At 34.3% G+C, this 18,243-nt stretch overlaps 1 protein-coding gene across 5 annotated transcripts in view; it reads left to right on the top strand.

Annotated features, from left to right (window-relative positions):
- The window catches only part of VPS50 (VPS50 subunit of EARP/GARPII complex), a 132,825-nt gene that overhangs the window by 11,517 nt on the left and 103,065 nt on the right, over window positions 1–18,243 (top strand). For 4 of the 5 annotated variants that reach the window (XM_077856945.1, XM_077856944.1, XM_077856941.1 and 1 more), the window contains 7 exons: window positions 11,146–11,268; window positions 12,338–12,409; window positions 14,411–14,464; window positions 15,693–15,763; window positions 16,451–16,568; window positions 16,650–16,685; window positions 17,887–17,969. In XM_077856945.1, the coding sequence (XP_077713071.1) occupies window positions 11,146–11,268; window positions 12,338–12,409; window positions 14,411–14,464; window positions 15,693–15,763; window positions 16,451–16,568; window positions 16,650–16,685; window positions 17,887–17,969 (557 nt within the window). The remainder of the gene's footprint in view (window positions 1–11,145; window positions 11,269–12,337; window positions 12,410–14,410; window positions 14,465–15,692; window positions 15,764–16,450; window positions 16,569–16,649; window positions 16,686–17,886; window positions 17,970–18,243) is intronic. The other variant, XM_077856942.1, reaches the window with a different exon arrangement.

The raw sequence follows: 18,243 nt of genomic DNA, 5'->3' as shown, positions 1-18,243 counted from the left end.
ATTACTCAGCCACAGGAATACAGTCTTGCTGGAGTACCTTGGTGGCTCAAGTGGTTGAGCATCTGCCTTTGGCTCATGATTCTGTGGTTCTGGGATTAAGTCCCACATCAAACTCCCCACAGGGAGTCTGCTTCTCTCTCTGCCTATGTCTATGCCTCTCTCTTTGTGTCTTTCATGAATAAATAAAATCTTAAAAAAAAAAGAATACATTCTTGCCATTTGTGACAATATGGATGGACCTTGAGGGTGTTTTGCTAAATAAGTCAGACAGAGAAAGACCATATGATCAAATACTATATGATTTTACTTATATGTGGAATCTAAAAACTAAACAAGACAAAAAAGAAACAGGTGCATAGATACAGAGATCAGAGGCGGGCGAGGAGAGGTGGGGCAAAATGTGTGAAGGGGAAAAGTATAAACTTCCAGTTACAAAATAAATAAGTCGTTGGGATATAATATACAGCATGGTGACTGTACTTAATAATACTGTTTTGCATACTTTCAAGTTCCTGAGAAAATAGATCTTAAAAGTTCTCATGTAAGAAGAAAAATTCTGTATGTCTGGTGATGGATGTTGACTAGATTTATTGTGACGATCATGTTGCAGTGTATAGAAATATTGAATCATTATGTTGTGCATCTGAAACTAATTAATGTTGCATGTCATTTGTACCTCTCAATAAAAAAAAAAAAAATGCATCACTGTCTTAGTTTGGGTTCCCCTGATATTCCTAATGCAAAAAGTAAGAAACAAATCCAATTTATACTACTTAAGTAGTCAATGTAAGTACTTGTATAACAAAACTTTTATTTTTTTAATTTATTTATTTATGAGACACACAGAGAGAGAGAGAGAGAGAGAGAAGCAGAGATACAGGCAGAGGGAGAAGCAGGCTCCATGTAGGGAGCCTGACGTGGGACTCGATCCCAGGACTCCAGGATCTGGCCCAGGGCTGAAAGCGGCGCTAAACCGCTGAGCCACCTGGGCTGCCCTATAGCAAAACTTTTAAATGTTAACTTCATCTAATAGCTTTACCTAACTCACGTGTATGTACATAGAACATAAAAAAAGATATCCTTGATCTTTAGATAAGGACCCATTTCTTTTTCCCCTTGTCATAATGTCTACATTGTAATAAGGAATTGAGATTTACAGGGGGGGAGGGGGGGAACGGATGTTGCAAGAAGGAAATAGTTTATAGTTTAGCTTGGGTTGTGTTATGTTAAAGGTTCTCGATGGGGGGCCTGGATGGCTCAGTTGGTTAAGTGTCCGACTCTTGATTTCAGCTCAGGTCATGATCTCAGGGTCATGGGATTGAGCCCTGAGTCAGGTTCCACACTTAGTGGGAAGTCTCTTGGAGATACTCTGTCTTTCTTTCTCTTTCTCTCCCCATCTCCATCTCTCTCTTCCTCTAAGTCTCCCACGTGTGTGCTTTCTCTCTCAAACAAATCTTTTTTTAAAAGTTCTGGTATAATGAAGAACAAATAGAAGGGAAATATTAGGATGAATTATGGGAAATGGCTGTTTGTCTAGGTTAAAAATAAACTAATATTGGCAAATTTCATGTGATGTGACTTCCTAGAAAGAGGAAGATGATGAAGGAAAACTGAAGGGTGTTAGGTGTGCTTGAGAATCCAGAAAGGACTATTGATTGATTGATTTTTTTTTTTTTTAAGAACTATATAAATTTTGAGTGGGAAGAAACCTTAGAAATTGTCTTGGTACAATTTCTGCATTTTATGGACAGGATGATACTGTATCCCATTTTAAGAGATGTGAGTCAAATAATAATCCATATACTGGAAATTAGGAATTTTGGTGGAGAAAATAGAAAAGAAAAAAATCAGGATTTTTTTCTGAACTTTCTATAGAAAAGGAAACTTTGAGAGAGTTCAAAAATCTTAGCTTAAATTGTTCAGAGGCAACATCAGTGGTGTACAAACTTTGCTGCATGTTAGAATCACTAATAACCAGGGCCTCCCCCATTCTAATTAAGTCACAGTTTGTGGGGTGGAGCCAGGTGTCAGCAGTGGTTAGAGATCCCCACGTGATTCCAGTGTGGGGCAGTGTTTGGGAACTTTTGGCCAAGTGGAGGTCGTGATGACAAGAATGGAGAAAGGGAAACCACAGGAACTGTTGTAGAAAAAATTTCTGAAGTTTTATTGCCAATTTTTGTGGGAAAGAATAAAGAGTTAGTGATGACCTAAAATTTCATTCCCGGGTAATGGATTATGTTATATTTCAAATTAATCGGATTTCTATGCTGAGGTAAGGATATAAGAAATTAATCTATATATTATTTACTGACTAAATTTGTTATCTTTGTAAAGAAATTTATACTTTTTGAATTATATGAAAGGTTTTTATTTTACATAATTGGTTATAAGACTTATGAAAACTTGAAACCAAAATTTATTATAATATATAATAATCACAATAGCTACAGGGTTAGTAGTCACAGAACTTATTAAGATTGCACTCAAAAGAGTATGTGTTGAATCCTGATTAAAATGTCAGTAATCAGAATCTTATAATTCTATATCTTGACTTTAAACACTTTCCATAGTTCTTCCATAATGGTTGTATGTCATGAAAAGAGACTGTTAAAAAAGTACTAATATTAATGTCGTAATTTTTCTGGACTACTGCCTTCTGATATTATTCTTTAAAGATAAAGTTTTTTGTTTGTTTTTTAAGGCCCTGATTTGACTGACTCATAAATACAAATTGAATTCAGCTAGGTTTGCTATTACATGATTGGTTTAGCTAGGCCTTTGATTTTTTTCACTAAAGAAAAATATAGGCCAAGGGAACAAAAGAAATCTCTGTTGCAGTCAAAACTGGAAAATATATTTGTCTAAATATGAGAAGGTATTTTTGTTTGTATACTTAATGTATTCTACACATATTTATTGAGTATCTTTTCATATACAATGTTCTGGGAATTTTCGCAGAATATTTTCTTGCTTGTAAAATACTAATGTGAAGATAAATGGATTTGGCTTGACTTCTTAGCCTTCATGAAAAAGAATCCTAAAAGCACACACTAACTACAAGCTTTTTGTTTTCAGAACTTTACCAAGATATGAGAAAAGTATGCTGGAATAAGAGTCAAGAGAGCTAGGTTCAAGCATTGAGGTCAGCTTAATGAAAGGAAGTTGTCTTAATTGCCTGATTAAGGAGAAGATGAGAGCACGAAGTGTAGGAAATGAAGAAGGGTTAAATTTGAGAGACTTTTTAAAAGCAGAATTTAGGACTGAAGATTTTATTGCATGCGGAAGGTGAAGGTATGGGAAAGACTGTGGTTTCTAGATACGGTATTGAAGGTGTTGTGATGTCTTTTCTCAGAATAGATAGTATTTCTTCTTTTGGAGGATGGGTTTGATGAAATGTTTTTAAAACTGATAGAAAAAAATCCACATTATACACTGGACTTCTCGATTTTTACTTCAGTTTGTGATGTGTCTTTTCTTTAATATTAGCCTCCAAATGGGCAGGCATGTGGCAGGCAGCTTGATGTTGTTCACTGAAGTTGAGAAATTTTTAAAGATAGCTTTATTTTTTTAATTTTTTTTTTATTTTTTATTTATGATAGAGAGAGAGAGAGAGAGAGGGAGAGAGAAAGGCAGAGACACAGGCAGAGGGAGAAGCAGGCTCCATGCACCAGGAGCCCGACGTGGGATTCGATCCCGGGTCTCCAGGATCGCGCCCTGGGCCAAAGGCAGGCGCTAAACCACTGCGCCACCCAGGGATCCCTAAAGATAGCTTTAAAAAAACCTGATGTCTCTAAAGCTGTTATCTTTAATATTTTTCTGTTCATAGAAATACATTTAGAAAAATACCTATTAAAGATATAACTGTTGAGGGACATCTGGGTGGCTCAGCAGTTGGGCATCTGCCTTTGGCTCCGGGCATGATCCCACGGTCCTGGGATCAAGTCTTGCATCAGGCTCCCCACAGGGACCCTACTTCTTCCTCTGTCTTCCTGCTTCTCTCTCTGTCTCTCATGAATAAATAAATAAAATCTTAAAAAAATATATATATATGTATATATATATATACACACACACACATATATATGTAACGAGTAAGAGAAGTAAATAAAAATATTTGGCAGAGTATCACATATGAAAGGTTAGCTTTTTAATTTTGTGTTTTTAATATATGTTAATAGCTATATTTCTGAATAAAATCAATTCTTATTCATGATCTTTTTCTTTAAAAACAAATATGTATGTATTTGGAATGCTATTATTGTGTAAAAAATCATTAAAATACATTATTTTGACACTTAAATGTTTTATAAAGCTGGATTAAAATAATACCACTTTAATAACCTTCTAGAAAAATCTATAAATCACTTTACAGAAACCTCCCTTGAAATTGTAACCTCACCAGTATTCCACTAGATGGCACTGAAAGCCTGAAAAAACCCTGAAAAACCCCAGGTAGGCTTTAAAAGCTATGTTTTATTTAAAATACACAAACGCAAATGGATGATGAGCCGACTGCTTTGATGGATCATTATTGTTGTTCTAATGGGATTTTAAGAAAATGTACCATTTCCCCACGTAATCCGACATCTGGCAATTCATTAAAATTTATATGGTATATGTATGGTTTTAGGGTATCTGATCTTGAATCCTGTTTCATTTGGAGACAAAACCTATTTTTGTTCAGTGATTTATGATTTTTATGATACTGATTGGATATTGAAAACTTTGTGGTTTTGTTCTTCCTTTAGCTCTGTGTAGATTTTGGTAGCCAAACATTTTTTGCTGTCATTTATCTCTAATATTAACTTTGATAAGACTATAATTATTTTAAGAATTTATTATAACAAAGTAGCTTTTTTATGTTGATTGACGAAGAAATGTAAACAGTAAGAAAAAAAACCTTTGATAAGATTTGTCTTGGTAAACCCCAATTCATGCTTTATAAGAATAAAATTTCTTTTTTTCTTCCTCACTCCCTCTCAACACAATGCATTTTGCCATTCAGGTATGTTAATGTGAACCGTAGTCTAATAAATTAAGTACAGAAATGGAAGTTGATTTGCATTTCATATTTTTTATTCTATACATTTTTTGTGAGGTTTTAAAACTTGACCTGTGAAATGGAGATTTTGCATTCATCTTTTTGTTTGAATAAAAAGCCTACTACTGAAGATTATGTTTCCAAGCTTTCTTGTGAGTTTAAAAATTAGGTTAAATTGCTTTTCAAAATTAAAGAGAAAATTGAGTTTAATAATGGTAAGGAGAACTGTGAAGTTGTCATTACTCACTTTTCATGCTTATGAAAGTGAATAGAATGAAAAAATTTGAACTTGAGTGGGTATTTTTAATTTTTTTTAAAAGATTTTATTTATTTATTCATGAGAGACACACACACACACACAGAGGCAGATACAGGCAGAGGGAGAAGCAGGCTCCATGCAGGAAGCCGGATGTGGGACTCAATCCCAGGACTCCAGGATCACGCCCTGGGCTGAAGGCAGGTGCCAAACCGCTGAGCCACCCAGGGACCCCGGGTATTTTTAATTTGTGTGTTATTTTGTATAATTTAAAAGTAGTAGTCAAATGCAGAATTCCTAGGTCTTTTTTTTTCTTCTAAACTTGAATACAGGGATTCCTGGGTGGCGCAGCGGTTTGGCGCCAGCCTTTGGCCCAGGGCGCGTTCCCGGAGACCCGGGATCGAATCCCACATCGGGCTCCCGGTGCATGGAGCCTGCTTCTCCCTCTGCCTGTGTCTCTGCCTCTCTCTCTCTGTAACTATCATAAATAAACAAAAATTAAAAAAAAAAAAAACTTGAATACATTCCCTTAAGAGATGAACTCTTAAGTGGGAAATAGCTGTATAAAGTTATAGCCTAGTTCCTTAGAAACCATAAATATACTGGAAATGTTTAATAACACCTTACAGTTGGGCAGCCCAGGTGGCTCAGCAGTTTAGTGCCGCCTTCTGCCCAGGGTGTGATCCTGGAGACCCGGGATCGAGTCCCACGTCCGGCTCCCTGTGTGGGGCCTGCTTCTCCCTCTCCCTGTGTCTCTGCCAATCTCTCTCTCTCTGTTACTCTCATGAATAAATAAATAAAATCTTAAAAAAAAAAAATAACACCGTACACTTGAGGGCTCCAATTGTTTTATAGACTTGAATCCCCAGTTCTCATGAACCTTTTGTTATGTTGAGAGGACAGATGGCTTGGCTAAAACAAAGATGTTTACTCAAATTTCTGTTACGATTGTTTTCTTTTATTATGATTGTTTTTCTTCATTTTTCATAAAGTTACATTTATGATGTGCATTTGATACTTATATTCATGTAGCTTTATCCCAGAGATGATCAAAATGGAAGAAAATAGGCTAGGCAAAATTAGATGCAACTCGCAGTGTATTGTGACTGCTGAAAAAGACAGCCTCTAAAATATTGACTAACCTCTTTGTTTTCTCCCCCTTTCCTAAAATAATCCTGCTCGGTTTATTATGTTAAGAAAATATTGAATATTTATGCTTACTTTTTTGATACAGCATCTGGCATAGTGATATGTGTTAAGATATCTTATTTTTAGTAAAGGCAAAATATTCTAGGATATATAAAAATATATTGTATTAAAAAAAAATCTCAATGTTGCATTTTATTGCCTCTTGACATACATGTAGATGCTCCCCTGACATTTTTCCACCCTGGGAAACCACCCTCTGCCATTTAACCTGTTCTATGCTTTCCAGTTACAGTTTTTATTTGTGTTTTGCTTTGTATATGCTACCTTATTTCCCCAAATTTCTAAGACTTGAAATTTCACATACTGTCTCTTCTCGAAATGGCACCTTTTCCATCAAATGTGAACTCCATGCCCTTTGGTGCCCTAGGATTTGTGTGTTCTCCTGAATGTGCCACCTTCCAGGGGATTGCTTATGCATCTGACCTCTCCTTACTTTAGCAGCTAGTTTGTTTGTTTTTTTTTTTTTACTTAGCTTTGTTTCTGTATGACTTAGTATAGGGAATTCTTACGTAGTGGGAATTTTTAAAAAAATGTTAAATTGAAATACGTGACTTGATTGAAAAGGTATGATAATGGAACTTTGAAAGTAGGCAGGTTATTTCCTAATGATAGTATAGAGAAGGACTTGTTCTTTTTGGCCACTGTATTTTCTTATCCCCTTTCCAGTTAAGTTCATTACTTTAATTATATTTTTTCTTCAGTTTATTTATTTATTTAAAGATTTTATTTATTTATTCATGAGAGACACAGAGAGAGAGGCAGAGACAAAGACAGAGGGAGAAGCAGAGGGAGAAGCAGGCTCCATGCAGGGAGCCTGATGTGGGACTCCTGGTCTCCAGGATCACACCCTGGGCTGAAGGTGGTGCTAAACCGCTGAGCCACCAGGGCAGCCCTTTTCTTCAGTTTTAATTTGGGAGTAAGCAATGTAGTTCTTTAAATGTAATTGATTACCGCTAATGGGCAAGTTGTGGCGAATTTTGATGGTCTATAGTTTTGGTATATAATCTCTGGATTTTCAAGTTTTATAGAGCATTTATACTAGTCTAATATGTATTTGTGAGTTACTATGTGACTTAAAATGTACTATAAAATAAAATCCTTTAAAGAATTGTTATAATAGTCTGTAAGACTGAAATATTTTATTCTCAAACTTAGCTTATCAAATACTATTGTAACTTTAAAAGAAATCACATATTTTAATATGGTATAAGGAATTTCATTTGTTATTCTGGTCCCCTGATTTTGCCTTTTAAATTTTATTGCAGGAAATCTTTTGTTCATTTTGTTTATGTAAAATTTTGCCTCATACATATATATTGGCTTGCAAAGTTGGTTTTAGGTGAAGAATTACATATTTTTATCCATCTCCAATTCTAAGAAACCAGTTTATATAATGGCAAAATTATGGAGTAATTGTGGTAAGAATATACAGTCTTGCACTTTCTGTTTATTTTTCTAATTTACATGCTTAATATGTCTCTAAAATTATTTAACATTTGTTATTTCTAGTTAGAAGAAAGATCTTTTATTAAGAGTTTGTGGAAAGTTTTGACTATCAAGGCAACATATGGTCTTTTCCTTTTTTTTTTGTTCTTATTTTCATACAGTTCACTGTGTAAATTAATTTTTAGTTAGATCAGTGATTGTTACCTACAGCGTGCCTTGGCACTACAGCGCATAATTATGGAGAAATCTCAGTTCTCAGAATGTGTGTGATGGGATTGAGCAGGCCGTGCTAACATTAGCAAGACATGCAGAGAATGATCAGGTACAAGCAGAGTCTTCTAGCCTTCAGGTGCAGTGGGAGTAAAAGGAACAAGGTGATCAGTACCTAGTTAGAATGGAGTTTGTCTGAATGAGTTCAAATGCATATTTTCACACATGAAGCCACTAAGTTGTCTGGAAGGAGAGGGCATTTTATAGGGATATAGTTTTGGGGATTTGTTTTGGATTGAATTCTACTTTGTGTGCTATGTTTCTTTTTCTGCCTTTCTTGGTTTTATCCTCTCCTTAGTCTAGGTTACTTAGAGTGTCAGGTGTTATGTGTCCATTCTTTGAAATTATACGGGATAGTCTGCTTTCTGATATAATTGCTTAGTTCTCCAAGAAGGAATGGCACTTGACCTTTTATATAAATATACAGATTGTACTCTTTTTACAGATTCATTACTTTTGTGAAACGTACACCTATGAGATATTTATAAATGAAATCATGTTTTCCCTTTGACATTCTTAATAACTTTAGATATTTGTTTCACTGTCATTTTGTGTGTGATGGTGGGAGCAGTGTTTGTGTAAATGTCCTTTATAGGTGAGAAAAATGAGGCACAGAGAGACTGTGTTAATACCAGAGTCACAACTAAAACCTAAGGGTCTTTACCTTTAGATCAATTAATTAGGTAGTATATGAAAAACCTCAGTGTGGAGTTATATATCATTGACATTTATATATTTAAGATTGGAGTGTTCATTCATTGCAGTCTATTTGAATTTTTTGCTTGACTTTGTCCTTGATATTTTCAGTCTTAGCAATTTTTATGAATTTTCAATTTTTTTTTTTTTTTTTTGAGAGGTACCAACTACATTTGTTTGTTAGTGGTGCTGTGAAATTCCTAGGGAGGCAACATTGCCATCTCCTCATCTGGGTCTCTTTCCCTGCCTCAGCTTGCAGAGTCTGAAACTGCTATTTCAGATGCCTGTAGACTCTTAGGGAGGGAGATTGCCAGGAATTTCTGATCTCGTTTTCCGTGTCTCACTCATTTCAAATTCTTATTAAATGCTTGGAGGTTGCCCATGAGTAGCCTCGTTGAAAACCTTTCTGTAAGTAGTGTGTTTTTTTTTTTTTTAAGATTTATTTATTTATTTATTTATATTTTTATTTATTTATGATAGTCACACACACAGAGAGAGAGAGAGAGAGAGAGAGAGGCAGAGACACAGGCAGAGGGAGAAGCAGGCTTCATGCACCAGGAACCCGACGTGAGATTTGATCCCAGGTCTCCAGGATCGTGCCCTGGGCCAAGGGCCGGCGCTAAACCACAGCGCCACCCAGGGATCCCAGTAGCGTGGTTTTAATCCAAGTTTGTTCCTCAGTACCACTGTCTAGGGTGCAGATTAGTATGTGTATTGTCCATAACCATGCCAGGCCCCCAATAGCAATGCAGCTCCCACTATAGGATGCTGGATTTCACTTTACTCTTAGTTTTGGATTGCATGCTAAATCATTGATTACTGTATCTTTGACTTTTTTTTGTTGTTGTTAATATATTTTATAAGTTGAGTTATGGTACAAAAGAGGCATTTTCTTTCCTATGCTATTTTAATTATTTATGCAGATTTCATTTTTGTGTGACTTTGCTTTCTCTTTTAAATTTATTAGAATTTTAAATATAAACAGTTAACTATTCTCTTGAGTTTCAGATTTATTGCTCTAATATTTTCTTTTATCTTGAATCTAAGAGGAGATAATCTTATAATTAATAATTTTACATATTTAAATTATAAATTAGTCTAAAAGATGTATAAGCTAGTTTCTTTTTTATAAATGAAAACCTATGCCCTGCAATAAAATAATCTAGAGTATTTCTGTTTGCAAAATTATGTTCTCTAATTGACATTATAATTTTGTGGTATTTAATTAATAATGATTTATTAAGGACTTTTGTTAAGTATTATTTTAATCACTGTAAAACTATTTTAAATATGAATTTCTTTTGTGTTCTTAAATGTATTTGAGATTAATATGAATAAAAATCAAAGGACTAAATTATTATATGTCTATAATAATGTGTTGATTAATTAGTATGGCAGAGAGTATCTGAATTAATGATATTTCCCATTTAACTGAAGGTTTATCCAATTATGCAGTGAAATTACATAGGATAAGTATGCTGACATTAAGGGTAGGGATTTGTCTCTCAAGCTCTTTTTAGTTGTGTAAATCCATAGAAGCCCCATTCTGTATCATTAGAAAGAAAACATTTTATCAAATACAGAGCTTTAGATTCATAATCAGATCATTAATTGAAGTATCAGCACACTTTGAAGGAAGCCTCATAGGATTACAGAGCTAAACTTGTGAATCATATCTGGAGCCAGTATTTCTTAGTCTAGCAGTGAGATTTCTAGCACAAGGAAGGATGGATGTCTGCTCTGCTCAGGGTCTCAGTGTTGATTGTGACCTACAAGCCATTGAGATATTATCTGGTTATCTGTGCTGAGGAAGATTTTAGAATGTTAAATTATGAAAATATGTATATATGTAGTATGTATTATGTATGATAGCTAATTACATAACTGTTAAACTTTTGTTAAACTTCTTTTTTTCCTTTTGTTAAACTTCTAAGTTCTTTCACCTACCAGTTGGCACATACAGAATTGAAAATAAAACCTGAATCGCCAAACTGCTAGTTTTTTTTCTCCAACAGATGAGTAGTTTTTAGTGTTTTAGTAGTCCTAATTTTCCATGAACTTTCCTGTTTTCTGTCAGTTGATCTCCTAGCTCAGAATGATTCCCAGGAGATGTGTGAGGGTTAAGACAGTGATTATTTATTTCCACACAGGTAGAATTAATTATAAAATGTACAAGTACTATAGTTGTGTTTTTTTTTTTTTTGTTTTTTTTGTTTTTTTTTTTAAGGAGGAATTCCGAGAACTTCGAGAACAGCCTAGTGACCCTCAAGCTGAACAAGAACTAATTAATAGTATTGAACAAGTATATTTTTCTACGGACTCCTTTGATATTGTTAAATATGAGCTGGAGGTAAAACAAAATTCATTAAAACCTGTTTAAACTCTATCTTGTTCAGTGACTAAATTTGTGTATGAGATTTGAATGCTTTTTGGGGTGTTTGTCCTTCATTCCTGCCATCCTTCCTTTTTTTATTCCTTCTTTCTTTCCTGGAAAATAGCTTTAAAAAACACTAGGACTGCTTTATGATGACCATACAGTGATTTATTAAACTGTTCATATTATTTAATCATGAAATTATTGTTAAAAAATATAAGATTAAGTGCAACTATAGAATATTGGTCTAGAAAGCATTTATGTATTTTTTTTAACTGTTAGCATATAGTATATTGGTATTCTGCCTCTGTGTTATTTTAAATTGTCTGTATGTTTAGGGAAATTTTGAGACTTTTAATCATGAATGTATCATTACATAATTATTTACCCATGATGAAGACCTCTATGCCATGATGTTTAAAGCGTTGGTGTTTTAAATTTATAAGAAATTCAAAGAAGTAGTAAAATCTGGTTTTAGATTAAAGCAAATACAGTGTGCATGCATATTTTACATGCAGTACATACAGTCAGCCCCCACTCATTCTGAAGTTTCATCAGTCCGTTAACTGAAACTTGGAGTTTCCAGTTTACACAGTGGTATGCACTTTTGTTATTTTCCTATCCTATCTTCCGAAAGCTTTGTGGGAAGAATGTACTCCAGCAACTGTCACTGTCACTCTATAGTGCTTAGTTATTAGTCATAGTACTTCAGAGGGGAAATGTGTTTTGAGTTCTGTTGTAGACAAGTAGGGCTATACCTGTGGCTTGTAGAGGGAGATGTTAGGATATGGGACTTTCTCTCATTCCCCTGTACTTTAGGGCTGAGTGAGGGATGGAACTTGAGCATCAGAAGGTTAGGTAACAAAGATGTGTAAGCTTTTGTGTCTGAAGTCTAGTGGAGAAAGTGGAGAGGCCAAAAGGAGTGGGTGGGAATGGGATGTGACCCTGTTTTACATGCACAGATTCTAGTTTATAAGGCAGAGGTGTGCAGGTAAATGAAACCAAAGTAAACTATTTTCTACTCTTCATTTATGGATATTTTTAGAAACTCCCTCCCGTCCTCAACTTGCAAGAATTAGAGGAGTACAGAGACAAATTGAAACAACAGCAAGCTGCAGTAAGTAAAAAACACCTTGCTTCCTGACATAAATGAAACAGCGAGGAAGTGTAATGTTTGCAGATTTTATGGTTTAACTTAACATGTTAAACAAATATTATTTAACATGACTCAGACTCAATGATACATTTATATAAGAATTGAATGCCTTTTCAGTTTCCCTCATGTTACCTTGGTATAGATTTGCTTCTAGAACTTAGAGTTTTTTTCTTTGGAATCCTGAATGTGATCAAAGGTTTTTGAACTTTTTTTTTTTTAGATTGCTAGGTAACTTTAGGCTCCTTATCATGCATGTATGACTTCCCTTCTCTAGTTTCTTATCTCAGAATAAAGGCCCCCATTTCTAGTTGAAATAGGCCCAAAGAGAAGAGAGAGTTAAGATTTAGAATGTCTCAATTGTAGTCACTGATTAATTGTGTGGCATTGGGAAAGTCACTTAGTTTTGTTAGATCTGTGAAGTGATGGGTTAGGCCTGCATTTTCTCAGATGCTGTAAAATTCTGTGATTCTGTGATTTGCCTTGCATTAGGCTGAGCTCCTTTCATAAAACTCAGACTATACTGTAGAAGATTAAATAATGTTAGTATGTGATCTTGTTAAATTTTTTTTTTAATTTTTTTAATACTTAAGGAGAAGTAGTGGCTTATCTGTTTGAATTTAAGATGTAACTTTTAATAAAACATTTGACAAATAAAGGAAGATATACTTCTTCTTTTGTATTACACTCAGTGGTCTCAGTAGGTCCTGGGATCTCCCTGGGCATAACAGCAGTGGTGTGGGGAAGGGACTTCACAGTAGAGGGTTGTGTGGAAAAGTTTGTCATGCTTTTGGAGAACAAGATTTCGGTGGATGATGGCATCTTTTGCCTTCTGTTGGTTTCAGCGTGTTTACATATGTACCCATCTGTCTCTGTACTTGATGTGTGGTAGTATTCTTTAGGGAATGAGTCTCAGCACACGGGCCAGATAGCACAGTGACCTTTGGAATCTGGTAAGCCTGGACTCGAAACCCAGCCTTGCTGTAGGGGGCTGTGGGTCGGTTACTACTGTATGTAAGATTATTCATCTGGGAAATGAGGCACCCATTTTAATAGATTGTCAGGAGTACTAATTGAGATAATGGAGGGAAAGCACTTAGTATACTATTTGACACAGTGCAGACTAGCAACTATATTGACTACTTAAGTAGAAAACCCAGTTTTGGTAAAATTAGATCAGTTTCTGCCTATACATCTATGAAATTCATATCTATACAAATTCAAAGCAGTTAAGAAAATATGGAAGGATTAATGGAATAGTATGTATTGCTTTGTTCTCAGTTGCTTGGGGAAGGGGAAGGGAAACTCAACTAACTGAGTTTCCTGAGTAAAAATTCACTGAATGCTTTGGATGTGCCATGATGCTATCTATAGTGCAGTCTAGTAGGTGCCCCTGAAACTGTGAAGTAAGAGCCTCATATTCAAAATCATTACAATTCTAACTTACATACACTAACATTTTTCATGGAATTGACCAAGAAAACCTCAGGTATGTTCATAGCATTCCAGAAAAACCCCTCAAGAAACACATTTTCAAGTTTTCAAAAGTAGAGGGCCAAATTACTGTTTGTCTTTGTATGTGGTATAAAGGATGTAAAGGGGTATAGGAAGTTCTGTTTCCCAGATACTGTCTCCATAAGTTCACTAATTATTTATCTTAGAGGTTCATCTTTTAAGAGTAAATTTTGTGCCCTTAAAGATCTTATACTTTTGTGTATGTTAGTAAATGATTCTCATATTATTAACAGTAATAATGATCATTTATTAAGTTTCTATTAAGGACCAAGTATTATGCTCTCTGTTGTATCTCTTTTACCAAGTTCATAGCACAGAGCATGCAAATATCTGCTGTAGAAGTTATTGGAAGACCTATGGAATATTCTTACAAAAATTTAAAATATAAAATGGAATAGGAAGTATGTGGCTTTTTCTTTTACTTCCTTTGTTTGAATGCATTTTTTATAGGTCTCTAAAAAAGTAGCAGATTTAATCCTTGAAAAACAGCCTGCTTATGTAAAGGTAGGATGATATTTGTCATTTCTAATAGTAAAATTTTTAAAATGCCTGAATGACTTACACTTGAAACTGTTGAAGTAATTCATTCTCTTGTCTATAGTTCTATAGCAACATATTGACTCTATTTGGGATGTGGGTGTGTGGGGCTATACAAAATGTTTTTCTCTCTCATTTGGGGGAATTTACCAAACAGAAGAAGTGAGGCTTTAGAATTGATTCTAAAGTAATCTTGGGACGCCTGGGTGGCTCAGTCAGTTAAGCGTCTGCCTTTGGCTCAGGTCAGGATTCTCAGATTGAGCCCCACATCAGGCTCACTGCTCAGTTAGGAGTCTGCTACTCCCTCTCCCTCTGCCGCTCCCCCTGGCTTGTGTTCTCTCTCCTGCTCTTTCTCTCTCTTAAATGAATAGATAAAATCTTTTTAAAAAAGTAATCTTTTTGATTTTTCCAAACTTTAGAAGGCCCAGTGAAAATTGCTTCTTTGTACTTTATAACATGTAGGTTATTAATAATGACTGCTCAATAGCAGTATAACAATCTGTATTTAAAATATAATAAAATTAGAATCTTCTTTTTTTTTAATTTTTATTTATTTATGATAGTCACACAGAGAGAGAGAGAGGCAGAGACACAGGCAGAGGGAGAAGCAGGCTCCATGCACCGGGATCCCGATGTGGGATTCAATCCTGGGTCTCCAGGATCGCGCCCTGGGCCAAAGGCAGGCGCCAAACCGCTGCGCCATCCAGGGATCCCAATAAAATTAGAATCTTATAGCTGAATCTGTCTTTGCATCAGAAAACCAGAGATTCCAAAATCTATTGAAATACATGCCAGTGTTCAAATGAAGATGTTTGTTGTCAAAGCATCTTAGCAAACAGAAATCATACTTGTCATATCCTTGATTATTTTCTGAAGTTCTGTTGAGTAGAAACATTTTAATGGATATATTATTAGTATTTGCTTATGCCTATTTAAAGCAGGTTGGGTCTAGATTTCCTTATAAGCAATACTGACTAAATATTTTATCATATGTCATTGTGGAAATCATTTGAAAACAGTCATTTTAAATTATTTTGTGAAAGATATACCAACAGCTTTCAATTTGGGGTATCTTTGTTGCTTTGTTTTCCAAGCAGGCTTTTCTTTGAAACCCACTGAAATTTTTCTTAGAGTATCATATGAATAATAAAAATAAAATGCCTCCAACAATAACTTATACCTAATTTTTCCATAGGAACTTGAAAGAGTTACCTCATTGCAGACAGGTCTTCAGTTAGCTGCTGTTATCTGCACAAATGGGAGGAGGTATTGCATTTGATGAATATTTTGTTTTTTTAAGCTGGAAAACATTTCAAGAAAAATTGTGAAACTGTCATCAATAATGGATTTTTTATTATGACTATGGTTTCTAGAATATTGTTCATTAACTGAACATATATTATGATTTAAAAACTGCATTAAGAAGGTATGTGTGAAATGAAATGTCTGCAAATCTAATTATGGCTTTAACATATTACTGTTTTTATATTGTTTAGATTAGTGGTTCTCAAAGTATAAGGATCAGATTTTATTCTTTTTAAGTTCCAACTTACCTCAGACTATTTTTGTAAAATGCAATAAAAACAATACTAAGAAAATAAAAAATAACCAAAGACATAGAGAATATAGTATCAATTGTTTTTATTAACTCATCAAACATAAAATTATTATGTCATTTTTTGCTCCAAGTGGTTTTTTAATACTTATTATCAATTTCTTACTTTTCTTGTGATGGATCAGTAATGGTTTGAAGATTGGCACCAGTCCACCCACCATGCTTTGAGTAATGCTGGTTGAGATTGAGCTGTTGAATAAATTTGTCAAATAGTAGTCACAATCCCTGATTTTAAGAGTAATTGAGGACACCACCTCATCGGTTGCCTAAATTGTTTTGTGTGAATAGTGTTCTTAATATAATAGAAAAATTTAAGTATTTCTTCTATTTTTTTGCAGACACTTGAATATTGCCAAGGAAGGTTTCACTCAAGCTAGTTTAGGCCTTCTTGCAAATCAAAGGAAACGTCAGTTGCTGATTGGACTTCTGAAATCTCTGAGAACTATAAAAACATTGGTATATACAGGTTACTATTTAAAATTTAAAACTTAATTTTATGGTTGAAACGGATTTTACCTTTTTTTTTTCCCCCCGCAGCAAAGAACCGATGTGCGCTTAAGTGAAATGCTTGAGGTAAGAAAACCAAGTTTGGAAATTTCGTGATCCTAGTACTATTAAATAGAAAAATTGTAGTGAAAAACAGTCAGATATGCATTTTTTCAAATTGCTACATGGTATAAAGAACATTTTGAGCCATGTAGAGCTATTTGCTCTAGAGCATTTTTCTGTTGACATAATATTTAATTTAGAAAAATTTATCTGGGGAAATATTTACTTTGTAGCAATGTGGGAATGTTAACTTCAGGAAGTTGATTGTATTTGCACTCAAATAGTAATAAAATTATCTTTTGTATCAAACAAATAGGGGTGAGTTAAGGAATATGTCATATTTGAGTTACGTTTGGTCTCACATATATTTTTTTTTAATATTTTTTGGTCTCTCATATATTAATTGGTTTTCTGAGTGAGCCATCTGTTTTCTTTTTGATGCTTTCTTAACATTCTCTATGTACTTGTTTTATAAAGCATAATATAATATTTCCCATAATACTTGAGGTCCTTCAGGTAGGTACTTTGTCATCACCTCAGTATCCCCAGTGGTGTGAAGTGCATTTGTCCAATTATAGAGATGAGCCATAAGAAAAATCTTTTATGATTTTCAGTAATCACTGTGTACCTCTAAACTTAGATTTGAGAAATGCATATAAAAATTTCATTTGGCATTAAATTACAGCTTAGATGATAAAGACATTCCAAGGCATTAATGAATATTTCACTTTCTCCCATCCAAGTAATAACCAGGGTTGACCCTGCTTAGCTTCCAAGATCAGTTGAGAATGGGCACATGCAGGGTTGTATTTTAAAATATTTGTTGATTTCTTGGTGGTAGAACTCTTGAGTGTTGATTACAAGTGGAATTCATACTGGTTTGGAACATTTTTATATAAACATCACTGAAAGATATTAACAGTTAAAGAACACCTTCTATGTGAAGCAGCTTATTATTTTGTGTAGGCTTTTTCCATGGTCATGGTCTTAGAGGGCTGTTACTGTGTATATGAATGAGCAGAATATTTTTTTCTATGTATATGTTTTAGGCTTGGTCTCTTTATATTTTATTATTTATCTATCATTGGTATCCTAAATTTTATTTAAGAGGAATTAAAATTTTCTGGTTCTGGAACTTTTGGATAGAGAATGAATGGAGATTCAGTTTCTTTAGAGGCTTTAGGAAAAATGTTTCCTTTCTAATGACTTCTGTTGTTATCTTAAGGAGGAAGACTATCCAGGAGCTATTCAGTTGTGCCTGGAATGTCAGAAAGCCGCTAGCACTTTTAAGCATTATAGTTGCATAAGGTAAGGTAATATAAAAATTGTAAAGCTGACTCTGTTGTCAGTTTTTAACATAAGAGATGTGTAACATAATGTTAATAAACATTGAAAATTAATGTTAAGTGCTGTGTTCTAGTTCAGCATTCTTGTTCATAAATGGGCAGTACAATGAAATTATAAATAATAATTCTTAAGGCATGAAAGATCAGATACTTTAATAATCATACCCCTTCTTTTCACCTCATTAAAACTCTTTTTTTTCATATTCCTTACAATTTATAGAGTAGTAGAGAAGAAT

The sequence above is a fragment of the Canis aureus genome, chromosome 18 (assembly GCF_053574225.1).
Source record: "Canis aureus isolate CA01 chromosome 18, VMU_Caureus_v.1.0, whole genome shotgun sequence".
Classification (NCBI taxonomy): Eukaryota; Metazoa; Chordata; class Mammalia; order Carnivora; family Canidae; genus Canis; species Canis aureus.
Note: the sequence above shows the minus strand (reverse complement) of the source record. Positions and strands in the feature narration are given on the sequence as shown.